Below are 17848 nucleotides of genomic sequence, written 5' to 3'. Positions count from 1 at the left end.
CCGAGAAATGTCCGGTTCCCGAGGAATACGTAGCTATTTGTAATTTATATAGTTCGTATGTTTTCTAATACTACGCGGGCGAAGTTGCGGGCATCAGCTCGTATATCAATAAATAAACAACAATGACACAATAGTAAGCGCAGCAGTACTGTTGCAAGGGTTTTAACTTAACCTGCCCTTTTCTTAATATTCCTTTGCCGTCGTGTCGTCTCAACGTCTGATAAACGCTACGGCGCGACAGTTTTAAAAATTAAATCGTATTGTTGTTTAATTGTATTGTTTTAAATACGGTTTGACGTTGTATTATTTTTCAGGGCCATGACACGTGTGCTATAGCGCACAGCTTTTTAATGATGAGCATCGCAAACGAGCCTCGAGTACAGGTAAATAACCTTAATACCTAAACATCTAACTGCTAATCATACTATCATACTTCATACTTCATCATACTAATATTATAAATGCGAAAGTTTAGATGGATGGACGTTTGTTAGAGTTTGTAGCCTAAACGGCTGAACGGATTTCGATGAAATTTTGTACAGATGTAGAGGACAGTCTGGAAGAACACATATGCTACTTTTGTTTATTTCTTCACGCGGACGGAGTCGCGGGCTAAAGCTAGTCTAATAATATCTAATCTATATAATCTATTATAATAATTGGTACAGGAGTTAATTTACGAAGAACAGCAAAGAATATTCGGGGACTCTCGTCGAACGTGTACTATAGAAGATTTGAGCGAGATGAAGTATCTGGAGTGCTGCATAAAGGAATCATTGAGACTGTACCCGAGCGCGCCTGTCATTGTCAGGCACATTACACAAGATGTCATCCTCAGTGAGTCGTTTTCCTTCGGGTTTTAATCTAACAATACTAAGAAAGCTCTTAGATGAAAAGGAACAATCAAATGTAAAGATAGTTACTAGTTTTTAAGGTATTTTAGAAGGTTTAATGTTCAAATATCTATATTTCTTATTTTATATATAATATATTTTACATGATTTGTATTAAAAAATAATATAGTACATTTTATATAAAAAAAATGAACACCACCGGCAGCGGAATCCGATTACTCAAGCAACCAGTGGTCAGGGCTGCTGAGACAGGAACCTCCTTACAATACGTGCGGTTTCTAATATAACCGCCTTTTGTATCGGGCCCTTAATCCAACTGTCTAGCGAGAGCTTCTTGATATGTTGGTCGAAACTCTTAGAACGTTTATATTATTAATTCTGCTCGAACCTCGGTGAAATCTGGCTTAGATGTAGAGGATAGTCTCGAAGAACACATTGGCTACTTACTTTCATTTTTTAATTTCCCACGGACGAAGTCGCGGGAGTAAGCTAGTAATGCATGAAATTCTCTTTTTTTCTCTTTATCAGATGTGTCATATGTCATTTCTTTAGCCTTTAATTTATTATTTTAGGTGGACGCACTGTACCTAAAAACAGTTATATCGGCATCCACATTTACGATCTGCATAGGCGTCCGGATGTATATCCTGAACCGGAGAAGTTTATACCGGAACGCTTTCTACCGGAGAACTCCATCAATCGACATCCTTACGCCTATATACCATTCAGTGCCGGACCAAGAAATTGTATAGGTTTGTTTTAAAAGTAATTTTAGTCCATTTTTTTAATGAAAGTATTAGTAGATTTTTGTTAATTTACTAATATTTCCTTTAACCATTCCAACTAGGCTCTGGTCTTGTGCTAGGATATGGTTCACGACAATAATCGAATGGCAGGATTCGAAATCTCGACCTCAAGATCGGTAGTCCGTACCCCAAACCATTAGGTTATAGGCGCTTAATTTTCCCTTCACAGTTCTTCTTTCTTCTTCTTTCCGTTCTTATAAAGTTTTTTTTAAATATCAGGACTGGATTGGAAGGAGAATCCACTTTAATAGTCGGGTCGTCCTAAACTAAACTTATTTACACAGGTCAAAAGTTTGCTATGCTCGAAATGAAGACCTTCATGTCTGCACTGATGCGTCGCTTCCGACTTGAGCCCGTCACTAAACCAGAAGAACTGACATACAAGCTCGACATTTTGCTTCGTTCAACAGAACCTATTTACGTGAGACTGTGCTCAAGAAAATAACCCTTAAGAAGAAGAACCTTTTTTTATCAATCATCAAATCAGAAGTGAATGTTAACCTAATGATAATTCAAAATAAAGCTCTGTACAGATTTTATTGTGTCTTATTTCGACAAAATCTGACTTTTATTTCCAAGTGAGTGAATGCATCTATTTCTTACAGTCAAAAAAATAAGCGCCAATAGCCTTATGGTTTGATGTATGGTTTAGTGTTGCGATCGAAGGTTCGCATCCTGCTATTCGACTGTTGTAAACCGTATCCTAAGATAAGCCTAGAGCTTAGTTGGAATGGTTAAAGGTAATAATAATAAATTAACGAAAACCTACTAATAGTTTTTTACATATAAATCAAAATTAACATAATTCACATTTCGTGACCATGATGCGTTCGCGATACGAACGAAATCTATTTTTCTCTCTGTTTGTCGAAACGGCTGTGTTGGCTTTGACAAGACTTTTAATAGAAGTTAACTGATGTACACAGAAGTAACTTAGGTTATTTTTAATTCCACGCTGAAGAAGTCACGAGCAATGACTAGTCTGCGACAATCGCTAAATATTTATTCTTCGCATAAAATACGCTTTTCCTTGAACGAATTTATGAAACAAAAGTTATATTGTTCGCATTTTTCCCGCACCTGTGTCATATTTGATAGCTACATATTTAATTTGTATCAGAAGGCCATTGCTGATGTTTTCTTAACATTTCATATTTTTTTTAAATTTCGAATCTTCATTGCTTACGAAGCTTTGGCATTGCAGTGTTGTTTAATATTAAATGTAAATTGACGAAAAGTAACTTCTATATAATTCAAGTCAAAAGATATCAATAAGTTGTTCAATGTAAGTTTTCTCAGAAGTCTTATTAGATTTCGAACGTTTTTTTTTGATAAGTAAAGCGCAGAAGGAGAGAGATAAATCCATAGTTGACTGTATAAAAGAGTAAATGGTCAACTTTTTTCTCATTTAATAATACATATTTATTTGACTATGTGTGATGTTTTTATATACAAATAAACTGCTGTTGCTATAAGATACCTTTGTACGATGTCCCTTACTCGATTCCAATCATTTTTTATTTTCTATTCCTCTATGGGCGAAAGTATACTTTTTTTCTTACTATTAATACTTCTCCATATATGTATTTAGATTAGTAGAAATATGTATGTCTATCATAGTTTTCTCTAAGCCTCCTAAGAGGTTTTTTTTGTTAGATGTACCATACCGATATCGACTTGCCTCTACCGGGAAGAGTCCAAATGAATTACAAATTAACCTATAATTAATTCTGTAATTAATTGAATTGTTAAAATTTTTCCGTCCGTATTTCGCTGTTTTCATTTACACAAATAATGAAGTTATTTGACAATTTTTTTGTACCAAATATCCTATAAATATACGACATTAATTGTCAATTTTATCTATTTTATGGTATAATTTGTAAACATTTATTACTAGGTTATCTAATTTCAATTACAAACCGATCGAATATTACGTACTTAAAGCAATTTGCAATTAAATATGGGTACAATTATGTACATTATAAAAATGTCGTTTTTTTCTTAATAGAACATTACATTTTAAGTTATCATTTATGTTGCCGTTTCTTCAGAACTGACAGACAGCACTTCAAGAGAATGTACGACTCGATGTCCAGAATTATGTGGACAATTTTACTTTTAGGTAAGTGAATTATAGACAAATACAATCATTTTACTTTTTATTTATTTACTAGCTGTTGCCCGCGACTTCTTCCGCGTGGTATTAGAAAACATACGAACTATATGAATAACAAAAAGCTACGTATCCCTCGGGAACCGGACATTTCTCGGGGATGAACCTTATCTCATGTGTTAGAGTACACCTTGTTTTACATCTTTGCCAAATTTCAATAAGATATGTTGAACCGTTGCAGAATAATCGAGTAAACATTAAAAAACTAAATTAATGAATCCCACGGGAACCGTAACTATTCCCGGATTAAAAAGTATCATATGTGTTTTCCAAACTATCCCGTACATTTATACCCAATTTCAATGAAACCCGTTTAGCCTTTTAGGCTGCAAACGCTAACAAACATCCATCCATCCATTCATCCATCTAAACTTTGGCATTTATAGTATTAGTAAGAAGTAAGATTAGTAAGATATTAGTAATCTCAAGTATTTAAGATATTAGTAATTAGTAAGATTATTATATATGATAACTTAATGCACAAACATTACAAAAGGTATACTAACACTGATCTTATCAAATAGTACGAGATTTATACAAGGGCGGCCAAAATGATTCTTCTGTCATCTCACCTGCACCCTGCAACTCCCTTCTTCATGTCTCCTTCAGAAAATTCATCCAGGTGTTAGTGTAGAGGGGTCGACATTCACAACTATTGTCTTCACCTATATGACGTTATACCAAAAGAAGAAAGAAATATTAATTTTTACCTTATCGTATTCATTTTCTTTGGTTTTCGTACAGTTAAACTTAAAGACGAAATATCATCTCATACACATTATACTAACTCTTCAATACCTTTGTATCTATACAAAGTATTCAAAAAGTTTTGTATCGAATATACACTTTCAGGTTATACATACGTGGATGCCGCATCTTTACGCTGTTACAATGGGTAAGAATTTACAGGGTTATTTAAAACATTGTTGTGACGTTATTTTTTAGAAAACTAGCTTTGGCCCGCGGCTCCGTACGCCTATGTTCTTCCAGACTATCGTCTACATCTGTACCGAATTTTATCTAAATCTTTTTAGCCGTTTAGGCTACAAACTCTAACAAACATCCATCTATTCATCCATCCATCCATCCATCTAAACTTTCGCATTTATAATAATAGTATTAGTATGAAGTATGATGAAGCAACCGAAATACTACCTCTATTTACAATAGTCGCGGCTTGTATGCGGTCAATCGCTTGATGAAAAAAGGGTTTTATAATAATAATTTAATGTAATAATTTAATAACGGTTTTATATTAATAATAACTTAATTAAATGTAACTTATTTATTTTTTAGATCTTTGGATAACCCTTTGATAGTTCCACTGGATTTCCCGCGACCACTAATTGACAAGTCTTGTATTAATACAAGTAGAGTTACCAAATTTTTTATATCTGGTTTCAACCGGAACGTTACCGGGGAAGAATCTGTTGCTGTACTATCCGCGTACATTAAAAGAGGCGATGTAAATGTTTTATACCTAGATTGGGCTGAAGAAGCGAAAATAGGAGGTCTAGGAACTATTTTGGGTTACATAAAAGCGGCATCGAATACACAAGAAGTAAGTTGAAGTTACAGATCAATGAAATAAACAGACATACCACACTATACCTGACAAAGGCCCTGTCCCACCAAATTGTTAATTGTCTGATGACAATCGAACGTGACGTCATTTTTAAGCTATCTAACCCTCTATCAGCCAGTGGTGGCTCAGGCCCTAAATGTTTTAGATTACTTAAACTTATTTTAATCATTTAACTACATTAGAAGTTAAGTTCGCTTAGTGTAGATTTTGAATAACTATTTTGTACTAAAAGACTCTCAGAGTGTCTTATTATTGAAAGTGTCTGGCCTGCAGTAGTTCTTCGAGTATCCAAATGCCATAAATTTTGAAAAACGACTATATTTATTCGCAGGTTGGATTTAGATTTGCAGCAGCTCTATTGAATTTACGCGACGGAGGCTTGGAGTTCACCAAGGTGCATCTCGTTGGTCATTCCCTAGGTGCTCAGATAGCTGGTATCACTGGCAACACGCTACGGGACCAGGGATATATCTTACAACGGTGGGTTTTCTACAAATTGAAATAAATAGACGTCTTAACAGGTACAGTGGCGGAAGACCCGGTGTTTCACTTTAGAAAAAATTGAATTGTTCATTGCAACGAAACAAATTCCGCTTCTTCGTAAAAGATATCAATGAGTGGTGCAAACGAAGAGATAATAATAAAAAAAAACTAGCCGTGTATCACTCACCGACTTTTTTCGTTGACATTTATAAGCTGCTTGGTATTCGATTTTGTTCCATATCTCGTTTCAAAGTATTCAAACGGTTGTAGCTTTATAGGAGGAACCAGTGCCAGTTAACCCGACTGTACAGTAAGGAAGGCTTTCGTCGCCTGTTTCGTATTCGTTTTGTGTGTTTATTAGACTATTAATACGTAAAACTGATGCCAAGACAATAGAACATATTTTGATTAGTGACGCGTCATTAGAGTCATATTTCTCCCCTTTTTTATACTTTTAACATTTTATTTCATTTTAGAGCAACATGTTTGGATCCAGCCAGACCTTTGTACTCAGGATTAATAAGTTTCAAAAATGGCGTGGGTCCCGAGTGTGCTAAGCAAGTAGACGTCGTGCACACGGACCCTGGAGGCTATGGGCTTGCTGAGCGCGTGGGAACCGCTGATTTTTGGCCCAACTATGAAGGCGGGAAAACTGTCCAACCCGGCTGTTCCACGGGAGAGTTTGCTTTGCTAAGTCAAGATGGTGAGACCAACCTCGTGTCACGCTACAATCAATAACTCACGCCCATAACTAAAAGGGACAGACAGACTACGTTTATTCACCTGGCGTGGTTCTCGCTTAATATTCGAATAGTCTTTATACGATTTTCATGTGTTATCAAAATTTTTCTCTGTCTTTAGGTTTATGTAGCCATATATTAGCGTGGAAGTTCTTCGTGGAGACAATAAACGAATGTAACTGTTTCCCTGCGGCCAGCTCTCCGGACTACGCCACCTGGACGAAAACCAATGGCACTACCAATTCTACTATTTATATGGGGGAATATGTCTCACCTGAGTAAGAATTAAGATCTTTTCTCGTCATACGACCGAACCAAATACTCAAACTAAACCTATTTTTGCTTGATTTAGATATTTTTGGTCGAATTTCGTAGTTAATTTAAATACCGCAATCGCAAATACATGTACCTATTGTTAGAGAGCGATCAACTTTGTACTTCCTCGTATTCAAAATAATTAAGATAATCTTTGGATTGGTTTTGAATTTCTTTTTTTTTTTGACATGCAATTCAATATCGTTTCTCAAATATTGTTTCAGGGCCAGAGGCAATTATTATTTAGTGACCAACGACCGACCTCTGTACGGCAAAGGAGATGAAGGCACAAACCCTAATAACAGGATCCGGAACTAATCTTATAAACGGTATACGAGCATTAAAAATAATATTAAAAAATGACCTATGGAAATACTACGAAAACGTACCTATTTGTTGTTAAAGAAAGTAAACAAATGAATATATCAATAAATGTGAAAAAAAAGTTGTTAAATTACATTTAATTCGAAAAGTTGTTCTAACGTTATGTTTTTGATTATAAAAATTTTAAACTAATATAAGTAATAAAGTTTGTTTGATTTTATTTATTCTGTAAACCTGTAAGAAAGCGCCTACTATTATATGCGAGCAAGAAACTAACAGAAATTGTTGCATAAAGCTTCAATAGGTGAAATTAACATTTCGTAGTGATTACTATTAATAAATGAAAAATTCAAATACATGTATAGTCGGAATTCCGTAATTATTATAAGAAGACGTCCAAAGAATTTTAAAACGAATTTGTCGGAATCTATCAAGTCCTATCTTGGATAGGACTCCAAAAATGTATTACAATTACGTCATAAGCGATACAATTCAATGGAGATTATGATAAAACATTACATCAATATGCAAAAGGCATTGTTATACTATAATGGAACAAGCACGGCAAAGAACTAGACGATTGGAAACTTTTGGTATTCTTCAAACAAAATTTCAAACATCTGTTCACATAAATTATGTTGTCTCGCTTTATTTTTGACATTAAGGTAGATACACAGGTTTTAAAATGGAATTATAATTTATAACTTACCTAATATTTATAAAATAATACTGATAGTGATATTTTAGACTGGTGGCTGGTATAAAGTCATCTACATAGTTATCAGCTATTACAAGTTTTATTGCAGCTTGCGGCTTCCTTTTTTGTCCGTCTACTCTACTCCACTTTTATATGGACATCGCCAAGGACATAAGATTGGCAACCCCTACCTTTCCTTATAGAATCGAAAAATGTTAAATAGACTTTATTAATGGTGACTGTCTCAATACTTACTTTGATCACCGCCAACGAATATACTATTTCATATTCTTTTATTATATCATATCATACTTCATACTAATATTATAAATGCGAAAGTTTAGATGGATGGATGGATGGATGAATGTTTGTTAGAGTTTGTAGCCGGCTGAACGGATTTCGATTAAATTTGGTACAGATATAGAGGATAGTCTGGACGAACTAATAGGCTACTCATTCTTGTTTTATTTTTTCAATTCCACGCGAACATAGTTGCGGACGAAAGCTAGTATTCTTTTATTAAATAATATTCTATATAATTAAAGAATGTGAAAGAGCATAACAACATGGTTACTAATGAACTACACACTTGTTTTAAGCGTACTATTAGAATCTAAAACATTCTCTGTACAAAAATATTTGCCCTTACATCTTAAAAAACAACAAAATTTTATCAAGTTCGCCCGTATAACCATCGAGGATGTTCTTGACACGAATGTGTACTTCTTATCTGCCGCCTTCAGTCTTCATATCAATTTGTATTTCTAAATTACGCACTTCTAAATTAACAACCAAGGACGAGATGGGCCGAACTAATAACCTACATTCAATCGGTTTTAAAGGATCTTTTTGAGTTAAACTAACTGACGGACATACAAAAGCACAGATTAAAATGCTATGTGTACTCGTAGTTTTACACAGACTTCTTTTAATAGTTAGCGACCATTAAAGATTATCCAAATTCGTCTACCAAAGATTAAAAGGAGGGGTTTAATTTATACTTAAAATATTATAGTAAAAAGCCTATAATAGTGAAAGCATAGAGAAAGGCCTATGTCCAGTAAGCAAAGGCTAACGATTGCGGTGATAGTAAGAAAAATTTCAACGTACAAAAATTCAAACCAACTGTACCATACCGATTATTTTTACAGTGACACTTTTGATCGAGACTTCGTCAGTGTGGATTTAAAAGAATCTATTAATAAATTGTATACATAGAAATGACAATTCGTTTTTGTAAAGATTTTTAACCACAATTGCAAGAAACCTATGGTTATTGTTCGCATTGCTTGCCAGATGTTGTAATTTTTAACATATTCCACTTCATTTTTTTAGATAATTAGTTAAAGGACAGTCTTAATTGCATATTGTTAGCTTTAAGTTATTTATCTTCTGCACGTTTCTGAAGCAATTTTATCTTTGCATAATTAGAGCATATACTAAAAGACTTAATTTCAAAACCACATACTATTGTCTTGGTCAAAGGCCTTGTGGGAACAATTAAAATTAATGTCAAGTGCGGTCCAAATAAAATTTAATGTGTGCATGATAGACCTATGCGTTCAAAAACAACTGAACGTTTTTTAGAGAAGTTTCGAATTAATGAGGTTTGAGCAATAAAAAAAACGAAGTAAATTCTTTCAAACTCCAAAAAGGAGAAGGTAACTTTTAACTTACACTAAGATTAGACATCTGTAGGCATATATATTATCTTCTTTCGTGTTTTATAGACCTTTCTCTTATACCATCTCTTAAAACTGCCAATAGTACAAAGTGGCAAAGACCTCCAAAATGTGCGTAGACAAAATTATGTATTTAATTGGTGCGTGCCTAACGTATTGTTAACTGACATTTATTAGTCACCTTGTTATCAAAATTAATTAAAGTTTTCACGAAACACTTCAATGATTGTTTTATGCTATATTCAATGTTAGGTTAAGGTCTTGTTTTAGAGTAAGTGAAAAAATAACCAATGGGAATAAGTCACTGATTTTACTCTGAAATTCTTAAGGACTTATATTAACGCATTTCAAATGTAATTTATTTAACCTCGTTCTTTTTTATAACAGCAATAAATTTAATTATGCTGGTCCCGACACACAAGACGATTGCGGAAGCAAGATTAACATACAATTGCATCCAATCCAAGGGATATATGTATTCCCGCAGCATTTCGTTTTACAACTGTTGCGTTGCTTTTGTTTTGTCCGCATCAGTCAAATGCCAGTGCCCGGAACGCACGAATGTGCACCGAAAAAAAAATAAAGTGCCATAGAAACGAAAGTGTAGAATGAATAAAATGTGTGATTTACAGATTAAAAAACTATGGATCATTTTCATGCTTTTAGGTAAGTGAGCGAGGGTTTGATTTGTTTTAATTAGTGTTGTATGTTGTCTTAAAAATACGTTTTTAAGTATATTTTTTATTAAGAATAAATTGAACCACCAAATTAATCTAAAAGAGACATACAGAAATTCATATTTAATCAGAGACAACTTTCAAATTACTTCGGGCTGATAGTAGTTCTTCCGCAAATAAAAACTATGTCGTTTTTCATTAAAAAAAAATCATTTAAATCTATATAAAATTGAATATATAAATGGCATGTAATGTACAATTAACTACAATTTTAAACGATATGTAGTTCTGTTAATGTTCCGCCAATAGTTAGGTACATATTAGAATTTCGACACAATTGGATTTAAATTTCAGGCACTCTCCAAAGAACACAGGCAGCGTGGTTAAGGTGTTATAAAGAGTAAGTTGCTATGCTTCTTTGTAATTTTAGTAATATCAGTTAGTAAAGGTTAGGGTTATTACCAAGACAACATAGATCATCGAAAAACCCATCCAATTTAAAAATTTTATTTAAGTTCATATTTGCAATCCAATTATTTTAAAATTTACCATTCAAGTCATCTCAATACTATTTGGATCGATCTACAGCGGTGTGTCACATATTGGGCAATAACGCCCCCTTGGGGCCGTTTGAAACCTAGAGGAGGGCGTAAAAGGCCCCAGAAAAAGGGCGTAAAGGGCTCCTTGGGGGAGTTGATGTGGATTAGGGGCTATGTGTAATTTATGATTTTATTTATTTTTCATAGTTTTTTTAATTCCCCGAAATTATATAAAAATGGAGCTTAAAAATCATTGATTTTAAATGATAAAAGAAATAAGTTTGATATACAGGATCGATTATTGAGTTTGGTCGATGAACCTATGGAGGGAAATAACAATATTCCAATATAAAACTAACATATATTTATCCTAGTCCCAAATTCCAAAGCAGTATTTTACAACAGCATACAGAAAACATTAAATTTATCTTATCACCTTGTAGTAAAATGCATGTTCCTAAGAGCGGGTTATCGAAAAATATATAGTTAGCCATTATCCATTCCACTCAACCTATTTACAATTCAGATTTCATAACAATTGTTATCAAATACATAATAATTGATGGATAACATTTGTTTTCTTGTACGACGATCTTTACTTATACAACGTAATCTTATATATTAAATTAGAAATAATTAAATAACAACATTAATATTGTATAAATGGGTTTTTAGTCAAGCCTATACGACAAGTAAATGTAAATTGTCTTTTTTAAATTCCGGTATATACATTCATTACTAACAACTGTCAACTGAAGATCTTAAAGAGTCGAATTGTTCAGTTAAAACTTTGCTTGTGTAAATAAAAATTGAACTGTTCATTTCAACTCTTTAATTACCTATTAACCTGTTCATGTCTGGTTACCAGGGTGCCATGAATTGTGATAGTAGGCAAGACAAGACAAGTTAAAAACTACAATCAGTTGACGAGTGTACTAGGACATCATATGCGATTAAGATTACCAAACAACAGACGTGCAACCTTCACAAGGTATCGCTAAGTGGAGTACCAGGGCGGCATAGTTGCGTAAGGAGTGAATCGCACATAATCGTTCCGCCGCTTTCTTCTGGCTGACGATCACCTCGCTATAACTCGTTTGTTTGTTGTGCGCCGAATCCAGTTTTCTAATGATCTAACAAGTTCATCGCGTAATAGATGCTTAGTATCGCAATTATTATTTTATAACTTCTTAGATAGCATTCCTAGTCTTGTGTTTGTCCATATAAAGACCTACTAACCCTGTTGCTATGTATTACTATGAGTGCACAATAATATGATACCTGAGTCAAATGACGTATTATCCCCACTTTGTGCGTTGGAATTAGACAAGGAAATTTAGTTTGTCTTACAGATGACACTAAAAGACGTACTTGTACTAAACAAAAGACTTCGATTAGGTCACCCCGCGCAACCACGATACGTGATTGTTTTATTTTAAAATAAACTTGGCAAGTTTCCAAAAAAATCCTTTGATTACTTTCACAGATGCAATTACATTGTTTAAGTAGTTAACTTATGTAACACTTTCGACCGCAACTCCGTCTGAATTAAAAAAAATAAAAATGAGTAGCCTATGTGTTCTTAAAGTATATCCTTTACATCTATACCAAATATCATCGAAATCCGTTCAGCTGTTTAGGTTACAAACTCTAACAAACTTCATCCAGCTATCAATCCATCTAAACTTTCGCATTTATAATATTAGTAAAATTAGTATGACATGATTTCTCATTTCCAGTTCTCTAACAGAGTATATGGTCACTCCGTTAGAGTATCCTTTACCAATAGCCCATTCCTCATGCCTGGACCGGAGTCAACCAACTGTTATATACACCTTCGGTTACCAAGGCAAGGTCGCCGGGCCAGCCACCACCGCGGTCCTAACAGCTTATATAGCAAAGAGAAAGAGGAATGTTATCCTTCTGGATTGGGAAGAAGAGGCTAAAAGTGGTCTACTAGGCTTGCAGCTTGGGTATGCAACTTCGGCAGCGCCAAATGCTAAAAAGGTATCTTCTTAAATCTTTTCCTTGGCCAATGTAATCCCTTCTTAATGACAAGATATGTGGGTAGACACCAACAGCAGTAGCCACTGCATATAGAGTTCAACTCGAATGGACATCTTAAAGACTACTAGTTAGAAGTAGAAGTTTCTTTTACTGAAGTTAGTTTAGTGACTTAACAGAGTTCGCTGCGACTACGCGTGGAATGAAATAAAAATAATGTAGCCTATGTGATCTTCCAGAATGAGCTCTACATCTATGCCAAATTTAATCGAGATCCACGGATCTGAACGCAAAAATTTAGGCTACAAACATATATCCAAATAAACTATCGCATTTATAATATCTGTAAGAAGTAAGATATTTGTATAGATATCCACTAAATGAAACATAGAAAAAAACAATAACTTTGCTCACATAACAAAGAAAACTAAATGAGTGCTTTGTTGAAAATCCAACCATAAATGTATAAATCCAGGGTCAAACAGATAAAACTCAGTACAAAGATAGTCTGCAACAACTTTCAGTAAATATTTACTTTACGATAAAGACATTCACTCACATTCACCTGACAACATCCGCAGTACGTGACGTAAGTACGTTACTTCGAAAAGTTTTAACTCATGGTCAAGGAGTGTTAAACGCGGTACTAAAATCTCAAAATGAAATTTAAACAATATTACCTTGTTGCTCAACAGGGAAGTCCCTTTAAAAAATATATTTTTCTTTCTTTACTAAAAGCGGGCGCACATCTTTGGATGAACGATCGCACAACTTTTATGCCATTGTCGATTATTTTGCAGCCAATTCAACTGTTTAGTTTCAAAACTAAAAATCGACTCATGTACCGCCATATAAGCTTATAGCAATTAAAGCGCGACTAAACAGTTTTGCGATAGTTTAGTCAAGCTATGCGCGTTTTATTTGTTCTGTCTAAAAAGCCTTAAAAGTGATTCACATACTTCTAATATACATTTATTTACAGATCGGATATGCGCTCGGTAGAGCACTTCACACACTGTCAGGCGCTGGAGTAGATTTGAATACCATACATTTAATGGGACATTCCCTTGGGGCGCATGTGATGGGCTACGCTGGACGCTGGTTGAGGGAAAGAGGAAAAATCGTCAGCAGGTATTTATTAAATTTCATTAGTAAAACAAATGATAGATAGCGTCTTCTCCAGTTGTACATTTTTTGCTATAAAAAATTGTAACTAGATGGCGCTGTACTCAATTTTTTTTCAGAATAACAGGACTGGATCCTGCGCGTGCATTGTTCGAGGGAACGTTCGGTTTCTTCAAACAATTGGACAGAACGTGCGCGTTATTTGTGGACATTATACACACGGACGCCGGGAATTACGGCACAAGCAAGTCAACCGGTACTGTGGATATATGGCCAAATTACTACGGCCCTAAGTCGCAGCAGCCTGGCTGTCCACGAAAACCACAAGAGACGTTTAGTCGTGCAGGTATCACAATAATAATCACAAAAATGATTTTTTTTTTGTAAGAGCAAATGAGTAGCAGATTGCCTAATAACATTTGTTCAAGCGATCATATATGTCCGCAACGTTCCTTTAAACCGCGAATGCGTGGCATAGGAAAACTTTTTTTCCAGAAAATTAACAAATAGTAGCTTTTGCGCGCGACTTCCTCCACGTAAAGTTTAAAAAAAATCCTGTGTGACTCACTGATAAGGTAGCTTTTAAAAGTGAAAATTTAAATCGGCTCAGTACTTTATTTTCAATACATACAAAAATACAAATCTTTCCTCTTTTTATTATTAATATATAGGTAAGCGCTGCGAGATCGTAGGCAACCTAATTATATCAAAAAACTAACTTGTAAAATTGTTCATCTTAACGGATCCTGTTCTAAAGCTTTGTGGTGTAATCAGAACAATATCGCTTTGTTACCAGACCTTTGCGATCACGACCGTTCCTGGCAGTACTTTATAGAAGCGATGCTGTCCGGCACCAACATATCTGCTGTTTACGCAGACAATTATCGTGACTGGATGCACGATTATTCTAGAAGCAATATCACCATCTACATGGGAGATCTGATTAACACCAGGTGTTTAGAAATTGATACTACCTAATTGTTAATTTATCCTTATTTTTGATAGACATGTAAATCGGTTATTAAGCATTCCTGTCCACAAACTTCTTAATTTATTGATTTCCGCAATTTTAAAAAAGTGTAACGATTGATGCGAATTTTAACAAAGGCTAGCTGTTGCTCGAGACTTTACTCGCGTGATATTAAAAAATATAGCCTATGTTACTCACTAATAGCGTAGGTTTTTTATGTGAAAGTTTTTTTAATCAGCCCAGTTTTTAAGTTTTTTCAATACATACAAAAATACAAATGTTTCCTATTGATAATATTAGTGCAGATTAAACTTAAATCGTTCTTTTATTAGAAACCAGACGTAAAATGAAATATTCTTTACTATCTTATCTATGTAATTGTGTTAACTATATAAAATGTCTTTTTTCAGAGCTCGTGGCAACTTTTTCTGTTCGACAAACGCTCAACCACCGTTCGGGAAAGGAAGTGAAGGATTGAAACCAGACTATGTAATTATTAGCTAACAGTAATCAACCACTTCACTTTCTCAGAGTGTAAACAATTCGCTAGATCATTTTAGGTAAATATTTTAGAAGTATTTGAGCTAAAAATACCAAATATTTAAACATGACGCTCAATCCGACTCGAAGGACCAACTTTTTAATCACTTGAACGAATACTGTAATGTTTATACTGTTTAAATCTTTGTAAACATATGTAACAAAGTCATACCAAAGTTATAATCATATTCTGCTTAAGATAGTATTATATTATCGAAATAAAACCTTTCTATGCTTCTTTTTTTATTATTCCCAACCGTCACCCCGCTCTGTCTCCACGGCGGGACAGATTGGAAAAAAAGTTTCACCCGTCCCACCTTTTTGCGTCAAGGTGACAGTTGGAACTTATTTTATTTTATAACAGTTCCCTCTGACACCTTAATGATGATAGTGGCACTAAAACTTTTTATTATCACGTGAGGACACAGACGGTTGGGAATAATCCTTCTATTTTATAAAGATGCATTGCATCTTCGAGCAAATACAATTGTTGATCGAAGCATTGTATTGTGGAATTTATGACGAAATTAATTTTAAACTAAAATATTTGTTAGGTCATAATTTTATGAAGAAAAAAATAGTTCGAAAACGTAGAATAAGTAGTATAAATAAAATGTATTTAAGAAATGCCAATATTCAATTTAAAGAAAAAAATTTTTTTAATAAACATCTTTTTAATCCTATCCATTTGTTTTAATTCAACCCGTGATACTAAATTGTAATTTTCCCAACAAATGTAAAAAAACAACATAAAACTTTAAATAATACATTTAATACTTTCACAGATTATGTACAAATATTTACATTACAACTTAAAAATAAATAATACTAACATCACAATTGTTTATACATAACATTATGTCTGGTTCATACTTGACTAGTATAGTTGGACAGTAGCGCTGGTCAGAGAAAATTTTTTTGAACTCACTGGCACAAGTTAGTGTTCTATGCCAGTTAATTGCCAGTCCAGTATTAGCTCGCTACTGTCCAACTGTACTAGCCAGGTGTGAACCGTTCATTACTTAAATTTACGCCAAAAAGGAACCCATTAAAATGGCAAGATGAGCTAAAAATAATTTACAAATCTAATTTCCCTATTAATAATTATCAATATTTTTTTAAATAAATTAATTGATTCATAATCATTAATTATTACTTGTATACATTCGAGATAAATAATACGAAGTTTTATTTAAAAATTAGTTTTTTGTGATGATAACCCCGAGGCGAGTGTTGCCAGGCTACATGCACTAAGCGGGCGCGCTGCCATACAGCCGCTTTAAAGTACAGTCGATATCTACCATCGCGTTACGCACGTCGTGTGTGGACGCACCGATGGATTCAAACGACGTCGCTAACCTCTCTACTGCGCGAGCCTTGACAAAAAAAAAACAGTTAAATTACTACATAAAAGCACATAATTAAAAAAAAGAACGAACCCCTATGTTACAAATACCCTAATAACGGTCAAACTTTTTGAAACAGTCAAGTTGACGAAAATAATGTTACAATATTCCTAAAGGATAGAAATTTTTTTTTTTTGTTGTCGCGGGGAATGCATTTACGCACTTCACCGTCCATGCTGCGGAGGCAGCAGGGACAGTTTCGTGTGGGACTCCCGGCCTTAATCCCGGCCGGACTACCCACTAAACCCCGCGGTGTTCTCCTTCGCCCAACCGGGCCGTGGCATCTACGTTAGTTTATCCACGACCCGGCTAGGGGGAGCCCCTTGGTAGGGGCTCGACACGTGTAGGGATGGGTGAGATGTTAAACCCCCTAAAGGATAGATATGGGCGTAGCCAACCTAGGTCTAAGGAGGGTAGTTATTATTATTATGATCTTATTAGAAGTTTTTATCCTTGTTACCATAAAAAAATAGCATTTTTTTTGTTAAACGAAAATGGTTAAATGTAATTATTATTATTATAGTTTACCTGTATCTGCGAGGCTTCCGCCAACCTCTCCATGGCTTGTGAATTAACATGTGATGCGTGTGCTAACTGCGACAACGCGTTCGCTTGATCTCCCATTATTTTGACCTGTAATTTAGTTTATTAAGTTATTTCAATTCAACGTCAAAATTAAGTAAATAGAAGAACGTCAAAATCTGAACATGGGTGGAGTTACTATTTTTTAAATTATTTTACAAAATAATTGAAAAATTAGTAACTATTTTTTAAATTATTTTACAAAATAATTGAAAAATTAGTAACTAATAAATTAAAGTGAAATTGCTAAATAAGACTAACCATTAACATAGTTTTGTTAAACAACTGTTTTACCATAAAAAAAATAGAAAAAAAACACAAGGTGGTTAGCGTAATATTTGTT

At 34.2% G+C, this 17848-nt stretch overlaps 4 protein-coding genes across 4 annotated transcripts in view; 3 read left to right on the top strand and 1 right to left on the bottom strand.

Annotated features, from left to right (window-relative positions):
* The window catches only part of LOC106106510 (cytochrome P450 4c3-like), a 5827-nt gene extending 3712 nt beyond the window's left edge, over positions 1-2115 (top strand). Inside the window, exons 6-9 of the mRNA XM_013287104.1 lie at positions 315-383; positions 669-837; positions 1427-1606; positions 1945-2115. Coding sequence (XP_013142558.1) covers positions 315-383; positions 669-837; positions 1427-1606; positions 1945-2105 — 579 coding nt within the window. The 3' untranslated portion in view covers positions 2106-2115. The remainder of the gene's footprint in view (positions 1-314; positions 384-668; positions 838-1426; positions 1607-1944) is intronic.
* A 751-nt stretch (positions 2116-2866) lies between these two features.
* LOC106106771 (lipase member I-like) lies at positions 2867-7308 on the top strand. Its single transcript, XM_013287426.1, has 8 exons — positions 2867-2945; positions 3715-3785; positions 4689-4731; positions 5133-5397; positions 5753-5901; positions 6381-6607; positions 6766-6922; positions 7184-7308. The coding sequence occupies exons 2-8, from the start codon at positions 3740-3742 to the stop codon at positions 7275-7277; spliced, it is 981 nt and encodes a 326-aa protein (XP_013142880.1). The 5' UTR covers positions 2867-2945; positions 3715-3739; the 3' UTR covers positions 7278-7308.
* A 2900-nt stretch (positions 7309-10208) lies between these two features.
* On the top strand, positions 10209-16094 carry LOC106106770 (lipase member H-B-like). Its single transcript, XM_013287424.1, has 7 exons — positions 10209-10328; positions 10694-10739; positions 12618-12885; positions 13865-14013; positions 14127-14353; positions 14804-14960; positions 15388-16094. Exons 1-7 carry the CDS (start codon positions 10271-10273, stop codon positions 15479-15481), a joined length of 999 nt encoding a protein of 332 aa, XP_013142878.1. The 5' UTR covers positions 10209-10270; the 3' UTR covers positions 15482-16094.
* A 197-nt stretch (positions 16095-16291) lies between these two features.
* LOC106106387 overlaps positions 16292-17848 on the bottom strand; it is a 3102-nt gene continuing 1545 nt past the window's right edge. Inside the window, exons 5-7 of the mRNA XM_013286964.1 lie at positions 17631-17643; positions 17452-17556; positions 16292-16893 (exon numbers count right to left, since the gene is read on the bottom strand). Of these exons, the coding sequence (XP_013142418.1) occupies positions 16768-16893; positions 17452-17556; positions 17631-17643 (244 nt within the window). The 3' untranslated portion in view covers positions 16292-16767. The remainder of the gene's footprint in view (positions 16894-17451; positions 17557-17630; positions 17644-17848) is intronic.

This window comes from Papilio polytes, unplaced genomic scaffold, assembly GCF_000836215.1.
Source record: "Papilio polytes unplaced genomic scaffold, Ppol_1.0 DF822178.1, whole genome shotgun sequence".
Taxonomy (NCBI): domain Eukaryota; kingdom Metazoa; phylum Arthropoda; class Insecta; order Lepidoptera; family Papilionidae; genus Papilio; species Papilio polytes.
Note: the sequence above shows the minus strand (reverse complement) of the source record. Positions and strands in the feature narration are given on the sequence as shown.

What these genes read in the sequence shown, in the direction of transcription:
- LOC106106771 (XM_013287426.1), top strand. Translation starts at nt 3,740, where the DNA reads ATGTACGACTCGATGTCCAGAATTATGTGGACAATTTTACTTTTAG. An exon ending in TGCTTTGCTAAGTCAAGATG is followed by an intron (nt 6,608 to 6,765) that starts GTGAGACCAACC and finishes CTCTGTCTTTAG; the next exon opens with GTTTATGTAGCCATATATTA. An exon ending in GGGGAATATGTCTCACCTGA is followed by an intron (nt 6,923 to 7,183) that starts GTAAGAATTAAG and finishes ATATTGTTTCAG; the next exon opens with GGCCAGAGGCAATTATTATT.
- LOC106106770 (XM_013287424.1), top strand. Translation starts at nt 10,271, where the DNA reads ATGAATAAAATGTGTGATTTACAGATTAAAAAACTATGGATCATTTTC. An exon ending in TGGTTAAGGTGTTATAAAGA is followed by an intron (nt 10,740 to 12,617) that starts GTAAGTTGCTAT and finishes TCTCATTTCCAG; the next exon opens with TTCTCTAACAGAGTATATGG. An exon ending in CAGCGCCAAATGCTAAAAAG is followed by an intron (nt 12,886 to 13,864) that starts GTATCTTCTTAA and finishes ATTTATTTACAG; the next exon opens with ATCGGATATGCGCTCGGTAG.